This window comes from Poecilia mexicana, unplaced genomic scaffold (assembly GCF_051168715.1).
Source record: "Poecilia mexicana isolate PSO_F unplaced genomic scaffold, ASM5116871v1 scaffold_4, whole genome shotgun sequence".
In the NCBI taxonomy this organism is placed as follows: Eukaryota; Metazoa; Chordata; class Actinopteri; order Cyprinodontiformes; family Poeciliidae; genus Poecilia; species Poecilia mexicana.
Genome location: NW_028263373.1, coordinates 30,031,102 through 30,043,544, shown reverse-complemented (window position 1 = coordinate 30,043,544; position 12,443 = coordinate 30,031,102). Strand labels below are relative to the sequence as shown.

The following is a 12,443-nucleotide window of genomic DNA, read 5'->3' as shown; positions in this document are numbered from 1 at the left end:
ATCAGGTCCAAGCGCCAACACTAACACTTTGGTCAGAGGGACTGTCCACGGTGAGGCAGCACAGAGTCTGTAGTGCAACTAGAGGCATGACAACAAATGTGTTTTCAGCTAAGTATTGAGTCAGGCAGAGTCCGATTTAGCAATATGACATAAAGGTGTGAGAGAAAACTTCTGATGGAATAGTGATGAACTGGTACCCGCAGAAAGTTAGTTTCACAACGTCTCTAAGAGTTTATTGACTGATAGGCAGCAACCCCAAAGAGTGAGATGGGAACGTGAAGGTAAGTCTGTCTGTGTGAGCATTAAGGAGAAACAAAAACCAAGATAATAAAAAAGGATAAAAGATAGAGAGGCAGCGAGACATTGCTAGAGTGTGTGAACATGCCTGTGAACCATGAGAGAGGGATGAGGGGGGAGGCAAAGAGGGGAGGGGGTTGTTGCAAACAGGGATTTGCAGTGAGGGGGGGGGAAGAAAGGGGGCAGTGGCACTCAGTGACAGGGAGCTAAACCCACACACCATACACACACACACACACACACACACACACACACACGCACATACACACACTCTGTTTCCTCTGTGTCTCTTTCCAAACGTGTCAGTCAACCAGTCAGTCAATTATTTGTGTGTGTGTGTCTGGTGGGGATGCCTGAAAAAAGCTCGTAACCATCCTTCATCTCTATGACCGGCGGTAAGACGATTTCCTTCCTCCTTGATTGACGCCTGTCTGATTTCCAGGCCTTCCTTTCGTTCCGCTTTCGTTCCACTTTTGTTCTTTCGCGAAGTGTGTTTTTGCCGTGACTCTGGTCCGGAGCCAGACTGAGGCCTCCATGAAGCCCTGACACTGTTTGCTTTCTTTTACAATCCATTTCAAGCCGCAGGGGTGCAGGACTAATGGGCTGTGCACCAAAGGCACACGTTGAAGGTGGATTTTTAATTAGGTGTTCATTTGGGTAATTACAATAATTAAATCTGAAGGTCTGTAATTAGTGTAGGTGGAAAACAGCTTAGTTCTTCTCGAGCTTTCTTTGATATCCTTAGTGGCGCAGATTGGATTAAAAAGTTTGGGCTTTTTGGTGATATTAGAACGCAGTGTGTGGTGATTTCTTTGAATTGAGCGATTGCCTTGCTGGACTAATGTGAGATTATTGGTTTCCAAGATTTAAAATTATAGCGTAAAACTTTTTCAGTGATCATCAAGTTTGTCACAAGTCATATTCTGACTCCTGAGCCATGTTAAAAATGTTTTTCACTTTGTTTTTTTGAAAGTTTCTTGGCCTGGATTAAAGTCTGAACCTCTTGATAATTGGATTTGGTGTCTTGAGTCGTGTATCTTTCTGTCAAAAATGATTAGGCCCATTTAATTTTTGTGCTCAAGTTAGTACTGAGTTGAGTGGGATGTTTATTATTATTATTATTATTATTATTATTATTATTATTTGATGTTATATGTATTGGGCTGTCTTCTGTACAGTAGGTATGTAAAGATAAAACCTCAGGATGCGACCATTCTGAAAAGTAGTTTAGAGTATCTACTTTATTTATTTATGGAAAGGTAGGCAATTTCTTGATTAGATAATTTAAAATAAACAAAGTTATCTTAAACAAAGGTATCACTTTTATACAAACGTGTGCAGCTTTTAGGTCCTTTGTACAAGTACTAAAATATTGAGTTTATAAAGTGACAGCAAAACGATGGTACTGTCTGGTCAGTCTGAGCAAACTTCTAGCTTTTAAAAATTAGCTCATTAGTCTTTGAGTTGCTTTGTGCTAATTGAAACATTTGAAATTTTTCAGCTTTTTAAATGATTTATGAGACGTACAAATAACATTTTTATGTGAGGTGAGTTTTAGTTTGAAAAGTCATTAATGGCATTGCAGCAAACTTTCTAAAAGGTTTGTTGCAATGTCAAAGTACAAGCTTAAAACAGAAATAAATACTGTATGAGCTATTCTACAACCTGCACCTGTTAAGTTATTCTTGTTTGAACAATCCCAAGCTGACCTACTGGTTGCCAAAACATTTTGACAGTGAGAAAGCATGTCTGGTTGTATATTTCAAGAACTACCATATGAGTTATTGTGAATCTGACTAAATGGAGAGTAAAGACGCAATCTCTTTCTTGTGGCCCTGGTTTTGTTTCTTCAGGACACAAGAATCACAGACGAGATCAAGGAGACGAACGGTTTCTCACAGTGGAAATTCCTCAATCACTTTACCACCTGGTACCACTACTGTTGCCGTCTATGAGCTGCGCCGTGGCAGCGGAGAGGGCTTTCCTGAAATCCTGACACACGGAGAAACCCAGTTAAAGCTCCCAGTAGCAGCAGCAGCAGGCGCCATGTCTTCTCCTTCCCTCCCCATGCCATCTCTGCCCCCTAGCCCTCTGGCCATGGAGTACCTCAACGACTTTGACCTTCTCAAGTTTGAGGTGAAATCGGACACGCCTCCACTTCCTCCTCCATGTTCGTACCCCAAATCTGGCCTGCCCCATGACCCCTCGAGCTCTCCGTACACCAGCAACCCTCCACATGACTCCAGTTTGAGTTCCAGTCCTTACAACTCGCTGCCACCTTCGCCGACTCTCAGCGATGCACACCCGCCACCCTCGGGCTCTTCCTCTATCTCGTCATCGTCCTCCTCCATTTCCTTCCCTCTGTCCATATCCAACAGCTTCACCTCTGGCATTAGCTCTGGGTCCCAGGGGAACGTGGAGAGCAGTCCCGCGCATGGTGGCTCTCAAGGCCCCACTCCTGCCTCCCTTGAGGACCTGATATGGCTGGCAGCGCTGCAGCAACAGTTTGGAGGGGAGGTGACGGGGCCCGCCACTTTGCTAGGAGCTTTGGGTGGAGTTCCAGAGAGAGGCGACAGAGAGAGGGGACCCGGGAATGGCTTTCTGGGATGCGAAGATGCGGTGGAAGCTTTGCTGAACTCAGCTGCCGCAGCGGTCAGCTCACAGGTGACGGCAACAACTCCAGGGCTATTTTCTCATTTCTTGCGCCTGTATCCTTTGAAGGGGTGACTTTATTCTTCTTGTTCAATCTTCCAGTTCCCAGGTCTTTCTCAAAGCTCAAACAGCAACCTGGGAGACTCCAGTAGTGACAGTGGAGGAGACATCTCCTGCACCAAGGCGGCAGACATGTGCCATCGTCCGCTAGTCTTCCTGTCGTCTGCCCCTCCCACGCTCCCTAATGGTGCCCCTGCCTCAGTTCCTTACCCACAGCCACTCAGCCCCCAGGGCCGCCTTCATCACCACCAACATCACCATCATCATCCTCACCATCCCATGCATGCCAACCACCACCATCATCACCAGTCACAAGTCAACCAGGTATGCGTCACGTATCAGACTTGTCCTCGTGATAATGGTTCGCTGAAAGTGCACAACAGGAAATCAAAGATGCAACACACTTCTACACAAATGGTCTAGACTTTTGACCACCAGTTTGACAGGTGACAAGGTCCTCACAAGTTTAAGCCTTTCCCCACCTGTAGAAAGTTGTTGAAAAGACAGACTATCATGTTACCCTTCGTGTTTATAGAAGGTCTTTTGTGAATCGTGAAAGTTTCATTAAAAAGTAAACAAGGAAAATGTGCCACATAAAGACTGACTGTGACTGAGAGTAGGTGAAAAGTTAGAGTGGGGTAAAACCAGGGAACTAACCCTTGTTTTCAAGATCTTTCCTTAGGTCATATTCAGAAAGGACATTAAAACATTTTTCAAAATATTTTTCTCAATTACAAAAATAGGAAAATTTTTCAGTCAAAAAAGTTAATATTTATCATCATGTGTTCATATCAAAATAACCACTCATGTTGGATTCCTTCTAGGTATCTGAGGTTTTCTTTAAACTTTTTGAATCTGAATCATGTCATAGAGGATGGGCACTCGCCATTCATTGCCTTTGGAGACCTAAAATGGTGCACTAAGTAATATTAGCAATGGAAACAGGTAACAACACTCTACAATTTATGATTTCAAAGATCATAGAAGTGTTTCTTTAATAGAAGCTTTAAAGTATCATGTCTGAGACCAAATAAACTCAAAGAACTACCAATTGAAAGTTTAACTAAAAGTTTATGACAAGAGCTATAATGATTTCTAAGGCAAAATCACCATGTTAGACTTAGACTAAACTTTAATTTGTAATACCAATGTCCTGAAGTTGGTATTCTGATGCAGAAAGCAGCACCTTCTTCACCAACTCAGGCCTCAAATTCCAATATGGCTGCCTCACACATAGAAATGTGTTACTAATCACAGTTATTAACTGTTAATTTGCACTTCTATGGATTTGTATTGCATATTTATCAGCTATAGACAATCCAGTTTAATTGATGGCAGAGGAAGTGCTTTGTCAGTGTTTAAATGCTTAAAATTTGGGGAAATTTGTTGTTATTTGTTTGTTTTGCAGTCCTGTCATTTAGAATGAAGAAATAAGCAACTCCTACTGGTTTTTTTCCAACACTTTTAAGCTAGAGGTGACAGAAGTCACAGATTCCAGTTGCAAGCAAGATTAAGTCACAACTAAACCAAAGCAAAAACCATAAACTTTCTTTAAGAAGTCCTTTAAAAGCACAACACTGCTAAATCATTTGTGTTTGCAAGTAGATATATAGTCACAATAATGTAAATACATAAAAAAAAACATTAAACTGTAAAGAGGTTTAATGTCTTTTACAATATAATCAATCTTTATCTGTTTGTAGCCTTTGTATTACTGACCACAGAGATAGACTCATCAGGATAAAGGCATTAGCCTCTGTTTGCTACTACACTAAAGCAAGTTTGCATTAAATCATTCTGAAATGATCTTCAGTGAATGCAGTACCACAGGTAAATAAACTTTATAAGCTGTGTTCTGGTTGATCAAGATGTCTCGATGGATCTTTATATAGAGCACAGTGTGAGTTTACGATAATATCTGCTATTATTGCTGTACCTAATCCTGATAACTGTCACCCACACTTAGTCAGATTACATGACAGATTATGGACATGTGGTGCCGAAATGTGCATCCTGACAGACAGACGTGCTCACTCACACACACACACACACACACACACACACACACACACCCACACACACACACACACACACGCACACACACACCACGTTTAACACATCACACGTAGCCAAAACATCATAGTAACATAAAAGTCTAAATGTTTCCCAAACCTATTTCACACTCCTTTAACATGCACACTCCTCTCGGCGTTGAAACTGTTGCCAGCTAGCTAACTGTGTGTTTTGCCCATCTGCTCAGCCATGTGGGGTGAACGAGCGCTTCTCCGACGAGCAGCTGGTGAGCCTGTCGGTGCGCGAGCTCAACCGACACCTCCGTGGCGTGAGCAAGGACGAGGTGGTGCGCCTGAAGCAGAAACGTCGCACGCTCAAAAACCGCGGCTACGCCCAGTCCTGCCGCTACAAGCGCCTGCAGCACCGGCACGCGCTGGAGTCAGAGAAACACCTGCTCACACAACAGGTGGACACACACACTGATGTTTGAAACTTTGACTGACAGTAGGTGACACTTTATTTGACGGGGTGTGCATATAAGACTGACGCGACGCTGTTATAAACGTGACGAAACCTCTGTGATGAAGATGAAGGAGTTTTCATGAATGCTAATGACTGTTGTCATGAAGTGTGATTCAGTAAATACAGACACTTTTAATGCAAAGTTAACAATTTTAATGAACTTTTGATGCAAGGTTTAATGCAACTTTGCTGTAAAAGGTGTCAGTATTTACCAAATAATGCAAAGTTGACACTTTTAATGCACTTTCAATGCGTGAAAAGTGCACTGAAAGTGTCATCAGTCATAAACATTCACTAAGACTCCTTCATGTTCATGACAGGCGTTATGTCATGTCAGTCTTATGCACACCTCGTCAAATAAAGTGTTACCACAGTGTTAAACATCAACTTTCTGTGCATTTCATTGGGATTTAATGTGATAGGCCAACACAAACTAAAGGGTCATTGTAAAATGGAAAGAAAATAATGATATGAAAAGTTTACCATAGGGTCATATTTAGGCCTGTTATGATAACAAATTTTGCTGGACCTTAAATTGTCCCAAAAGTTATTGCGATAAACGATAACATTGTTGCTTTGAGACCATTTCCAAGTAACATTATGGAAATGGCATAATAATGCAAGGACACGTTTTCAGAGATTAATAAACTTTAAATTCTAATGAACAGTTACCACTGGGACTGGAAGACATTTGAAATATCAAAAAATAAACAAACAAAACAGAAACAACAAATAAAATGAATTATGAAGTTTCTGTGAGCAAAACTGCCCTTCAAAATAAGGGCTTGACTGAAGACTTTTATCATCCAGTTTTGGTAGAAAGAGAGAGAAATTTGAAATTATTGAGTTTGTTTTGATTTATCATGATGTTAATTTATTGCTTTCTGCAAGTCACCTAACTTGAAACTAAAGTCCGCCTGTGTGCATTTTAGCGTCAGTATGCATCCAGAGGTTCTGTGAAGCTCTTATAGCAGCATCACGAAGACCTTGATGCTGACAAGGTCAGACAGAAAAGTGTGGAGAAGTTTAAAACAGTATGTTGTGGAAGTATAATCCCAAGCTTTGAGTATTATTTACTCTTTCACACAAAACAAAAAGCAATAATCAGAGAATCAGCTAGAAAGCTCCTGGTGTCTCTGAAAAAGAGATGTTAAGATCCACAGCTCAGGTGGGACAATCGGTTGACAGAGCAACTTTTTCTCCTGAACTCCTCAAATCTGGCCACGATAGATGAGAAGCTAGAAAGTCATAAAAAGTCTTGTTTGCATTTTGGCGCAAGACATGTAGGGGGCACAAGATGTGAAGGAGGATGTTCTGGGGAGAGAGACAAAAACTGAAGCTTTTGGCCTGAATGCTAAAAACTTACACCTGCACATCTACCTCAACCTGCCCACTGTATGGTGGTGGTCATATCATGCTGTGGGGAGAAATCTGAAGGAAGCCAGTGGGATGGGAAGGTGGATGGAGATAAATGCTGAAAGAAATTTCTTGATTTATCTTCATGAAACACTTGAAGGTGAATCTGTATTTTTCACTTGGAAAACGATCTAAAGCACACAGACTGCATTGGTATGGTTTCAATCAACACATATAGTCAAAGTAAATTCAAATGAGAATTTAGATTTTTTTTTTTTTTACTAAAAACAAAATAAAACTGTTTGAACTATTTTTGCCATTACAATTGGACACCTAGAGCTACAGTTGAACCAAAAGGTTGTAAATAAAATGTAAAAATTGAATCATTTTTATCATCGGGAACAAACTACTTAAAATATTTTGTTTGGGAAACCATAGTTTATACAAAAAACAAAAATAGCAAAAAATAAATAAATGAAGAAATAAAATAACTTTCAAATAATTAAATATATAACATAATAGATTTTTAAAAATGCTTGATGAGATTATGAGGGTATGACTTTGAGTCTGTGTCGGTACGTCAGCACTGGATCCCAGATAGAGAAGAAGTGATCCCTCGACCCTCTTAGCGAATGCCTAATATTTCTGTATAAACTGCATCAGATCTCATAGACATAGACCAGCTTTAGGTGGGTCAGTGTAATAATAATATCCTTCTACATCCAAGCAATGATGTGTGTGTGACGTTTCTTACAATGTTTCAATGAACGGGAAGTTAAAACTTTGGGAACGTGAAACAATGCAGACCTTACTGGAACATTCTGCTGATGTATTTTACCGACTATTTCATTAAATCCTTGCAGCGCCATTAAGAAAAACTCAAAGAAGCAATAATTCTCTGTTGTTTTTTTTGTTTTTTTCCCCCCCAATTCTTTAGCTGGAACAGCTGCAGTGTGAGTTGACCCGGGTGCTGAGGGAGAGGGACGCCTACAAGGCTCGCTACGAGAAACTCCTCAGCACAAACCCGGGAGCCGGCGGCGAGGCGGCCCCTCAGACACGCACCAGTAACCCGCCATCCCCGCCCCCCGACTACTTCCTCTGAGTTTATCAAGCATTTTAACAAGACCAGCCAACATGGAGCAATAACTGATGAGTGATGACACTCTGGGGGACGCAGGATCTGTGTGTGTGCATTGTTGTGTTTATGTGTGAGAGGCATTTTAAAGAGAGGCGTTTTCAGGTAGTTTTTGGGCTTTACGACTGTGAAAAACACACTTTGAGTGACGGAAAGAAAATTAAGCGATCTGACTTTGTAGGTAAAGAGCCTTGCAAAAGTTCTCATATCCCTTGAACATTTTTTCTTTTTTTTACATTTTGACACATAAAAACCAAACATTATGTTTTTTATTGACATTTTTATTCTGGACCAACACAAAGCAGTGCATAATTGCGAACTGAAAGGAGAAGTTCTTTTTTCTTCTCTAAATCAAAAAAAAAATGTTGTTCAGTCCATCTGAGTCAGTATTTTGTAGAAACTCATTTTGCCGCAATAACAGCTCAAGTCTTTTCAGGGTATTTCTCTAAATGGTTGAACTGAAATTGTTCCAGCCTGAGTCCAGCTCAGTCAGATACAATGACAAAATTTAAAGTCTCAGCACAGGTTTTTTTTTTTTTTTTTTTATTCATTTCATGTCTGAGCCATTCTAGCAACCCGGTATGCTTGGAGCCAAACCATTCGGCTTTACCACTCATGTTTTTAAGCTTTTGCAGGCTCCAACTAGTTCTCCTCTATTGTTGTTCATTTCCCATCAGCTCTAACCAACAGATGGAGAAAAAAAGTATGTATGGCAGGAATGTCCTGGTTTTGGTGATCATATTCCTTCCACTTCACAGTAGTTTTGCTACTTTCTTTTGGTCCAACACAAAAAAAGAATCTCTAAAACGCCTTTGAGGGGTATTTTAATGTAAAATTGACTTTTCCGAGAAAGAGCAGGAGTTTTTAAAGAGACAAAGACCCAAATTCAAGGCACTAAATTACAAAGTAAAATTGTATTTTTATAGCAACTCAAGATAACATCCTTGACTGTTCTACATAACGGCACTGTGTACCTGAAAAACATACTCTTTAAAGTATGTGGTTATTAAGCTACAAAATCTAAAAGGAAAAAAAATAGGGGATATTCACATTTTTGCAAAGCACTGAATATACATTTTTCTGTGAAAGCACAAAAACCTCCTGAGAGCTCTCCTGAAACCAGTGCAACAGATCAAAAGAGCTTCACAGTCCCTCGCACTGCTGAGCGTGGCATCTATGCAATAATAGAATATATCTGCTATTTCCATATGTCCAAATGAGTAACCAAGGCTCACTGTAGCATTTTTCTTCTTCTTCTTTTTTTTTTTTTTTTTACAATAAGCTGCTAAAGCTGCAGAGGTCTGAGTAGTGCAGTGATGATACGTGGAGTGATATGGGATTGGATCACGTTTCCATGGTATGCAGTTGAATATTTGCCAGCTAATATTTCACAGTTGCCTACCAAAGTTTTTAAGCTCACCAACACTTGTCATTCTTTGTAAAATAAACAAATAAATAAATAAAATGCAAAAAAAAAAAAAAAAAAGGAATAATCATAGATTAAAGAATGTACAAGGATACCTTTCAGAGGAATCCGTCAGTGATTGTGACATTACTCTTGTGTTTTAGCTAAAGGAAGCTCCTTTTCTTACTAGCTGAACATATTAGTTAGTGGCCTTCAGCCAAGAACAAAGTACAGACTTGCTGTTTGCTACAAACAATCAAGTTTTGTCTTTTGCTTTTTTCTGCTAACGCAGAGATGTAGGGTTCTGGAAATGTATTTCGAAGCAATCCATCGCAGAGTAAAGACACAGAAAGCTTGGTGTAAATAGGAAGATGTTTTTTGGGGAAGACCTCTGCAGGTCTCCTTATCCAAAGCAAAATGTGACACCACAGAGCTGGTCACTGTGGACTCTGTGGGACTAATTAACAGTTCAGGGATCAAAACAAAGACGGAAACACAAACTGTTCTTGAGATATTTTCTGAGCTGGAGTTACAACGCCAGATTTCATTCGTTAGAGGCTATTTATTTTTGTGTGAGTGTAGGTACAAAAAAAAAAGGAAAAAAGAAAAGAAATCAATTGTTCTTTTATTTATTCACTTATTTATTCAGTATTTAATGTTTATTTATGTACTTATAATTATTTCACTGGTTTCCATTCCATTAGTGTGTATTTTTACTTTCCTACAGTTTATCATTTTACTCTGTCGTGACTAGAATTAACATTATTACAGAAGCGAGGACCATCGCCATGGTTTCCCGCTCCCATTGTAGTGTGGTTTCATACGTGTATGAAATAAACAAAGTTGTTTAAAAAAAAAAAAAAGAAAACAACCTTGCATTGTGTCCATGTTTTATTGCACACCTTGCAGCGAGGTGTTAACCTCCTTTCCTCTCACGTTCCCATATCCGTGTATCTCCCACATTCTGTCCCCGGTAGGCCTTTTTTTTTTTTCTTTTTTTTTCTTTTTTTTTTGGCAGCCACATGCCCATCCATCCCTCCCTTTATCTCTGTGCTTCTATAGTGAAGCGTTGACCCTGGGTGTGTGCTGTTTGGGATGACCTCATCTTCGGCTCTGCCTCCCCCTCTGTGTGTGTGTCTCTCGTTCTCTCTCTGGCCTGTATAATAGGAGCAGGATTAGGGCTATAATAGCACCATGGCTGTTCACTGCCGGCGTCCATTGTTGCTTTGTGAGGGGGGGGGGGGGGCTGGCGGAGGGCGTGGGGGGGGGGGTGAATAGCACGACTGCTAGTGGTCAGACATATTCTGACACAAAATGCATCCAAAACACACACATCTTGAATAATCTATCAATCTACCTGTGCTCATGCAAATGTGTGGCAAATATATCTAAAGGTGTTCAAAAGCAGGAGACAGAGTATTGTAGTAGAGCCGGCCCAAGGCAGAAGTGCAATAAGCGGCCACTGAAGGCCCCCTGCTGGCCTGGAGGCGCCAAGGGCAATCTAGGTTTCAGAGGACAAGATGAAAAATGTTCTGGTTGTAGAGACATGATTCAAACGTCAGCTTAGTGCGTCACAAAACAGAGTTGTCATAAACCTCTGAGCTTGATAAGTAAGTGGCCGTTCTTCAGTGGCATGCCCAGATATTTTGGAGGAAAAATTATAGTGTATTAAAAAAAAGGCTACCTTGTGTGGCAGTTCGAAACATGGGCTGCCTTAGAAGTGTGAGATTTATTACAGGCCACACACTACACTGTAAATTTTTATTTTTATTTTTAATTCAGAAGGGCAGTGTTTGTCAATAGGAAAACAAGCAGATGCTGTAGCACCACCTAATGCAGTGGTGTCTAAAGTGCAGCCCAGAGGCAATTTGTGGACCTTGAACTGATTTTTTTATGCCCCACCCCCAACTGCAGTTCAAGAATGGTACAAATTCGTTTATGAAACTTTTTACTTTTAATCAGTAAAATTATTACCGTTGCTCATGGCCCAGGTCAGATTAGCTTCAGCCTCGGAAAAACAAACATATTCATACAAAATAAAAATTCCAAGAGTTATCTACTACAGTTTTTAAAAGAAAAACCCTCTGAACATTGCTTTAAGTAATTAATTCATTAATGAAAGTAGACTACAGCACATCAAACATGGTCAATATAAAAAGATGAAATGGACCGCCGTGGCGGTGGTAGTTGTGGCCATCATGTCAGATCCTCCCTCTGGTCCTGTAGAATCCCAGATCGGCTCTGGGAGTCAGATAGACTGTCATAACTCTGTGTTCCTAAAGAAACAACCCAATAAATTGCTTAATTGCACATATCTCCCAAGGATACGCTCACTCTGTAACCAATTAATAGGGAAAACGCTTGTCTTGTACTGCCCTCTAGAGGCCGTGTTCTGCATCGTCCCCGTCTCCGGTACCAGAGGTTAATGAGAGCTTCGTGACACTGACCATCCTTCCACAGTTCTGCTTCTTCTCAAGCTACACCCCAGCTCTGTTTTCTCTCCTTTTAATTAATTAACTACATGCATCTGCAGCAGATACCTGCAGAAAAGCTCCTTTCTTCCTGTCTTCCTTTTTTATTGGCCAGATTCATCTTTCCTCCTCAGCAGGAAATCTGGGTCCGGAAAGCATTTAGTAGGTGTGAGTCACACAGCAGTCAGTCTGAAGTGATGAATTACCGAGCTGCCTGCGGAGCTGGACCCGGGCCCTATAACCTGAGAAAGCAGTGAGAGAGCAGGGAGACAAGAGAGAGAGAGAGAGAGAGAGAGAGTAGGAGGGAGGACGCAAGGGAGGAGAGAGAGAAAGATTGAGAGAGAAAGAGAGAGAGAGTGGATCCGTGCTTACTTTGTAGTTGCCGACAGACACCTGAGAGGTGAGAAACCAGACCGGGCCGGTGGAGCTGGGGCTCATTAAATGACTGGGCTGGGGGTTCAGAGGGTCGTTCCTGGCGTTACTCTGTGTCTTCCGGACTCCTCACTCCCGATCGCTTTATTTCAGCTTGCAG

General features: G+C 41.0%; 1 protein-coding gene across 1 annotated transcript; it reads left to right on the top strand.

The window, feature by feature from the left end:
• Positions 1-2,155: 2,155 nt before the first annotated feature.
• Positions 2,156-9,521, top strand: nrl (neural retina leucine zipper). The gene is made up of 4 exons (XM_088005179.1): positions 2,156-2,961; positions 3,052-3,333; positions 5,270-5,488; positions 7,838-9,521. The coding sequence occupies exons 1-4, from the start codon at positions 2,344-2,346 to the stop codon at positions 8,000-8,002; spliced, it is 1,284 nt and encodes a 427-aa protein (XP_087861305.1). The 5' UTR covers positions 2,156-2,343; the 3' UTR covers positions 8,003-9,521.
• The last annotated feature ends 2,922 nt before the right edge of the window (positions 9,522-12,443 follow it).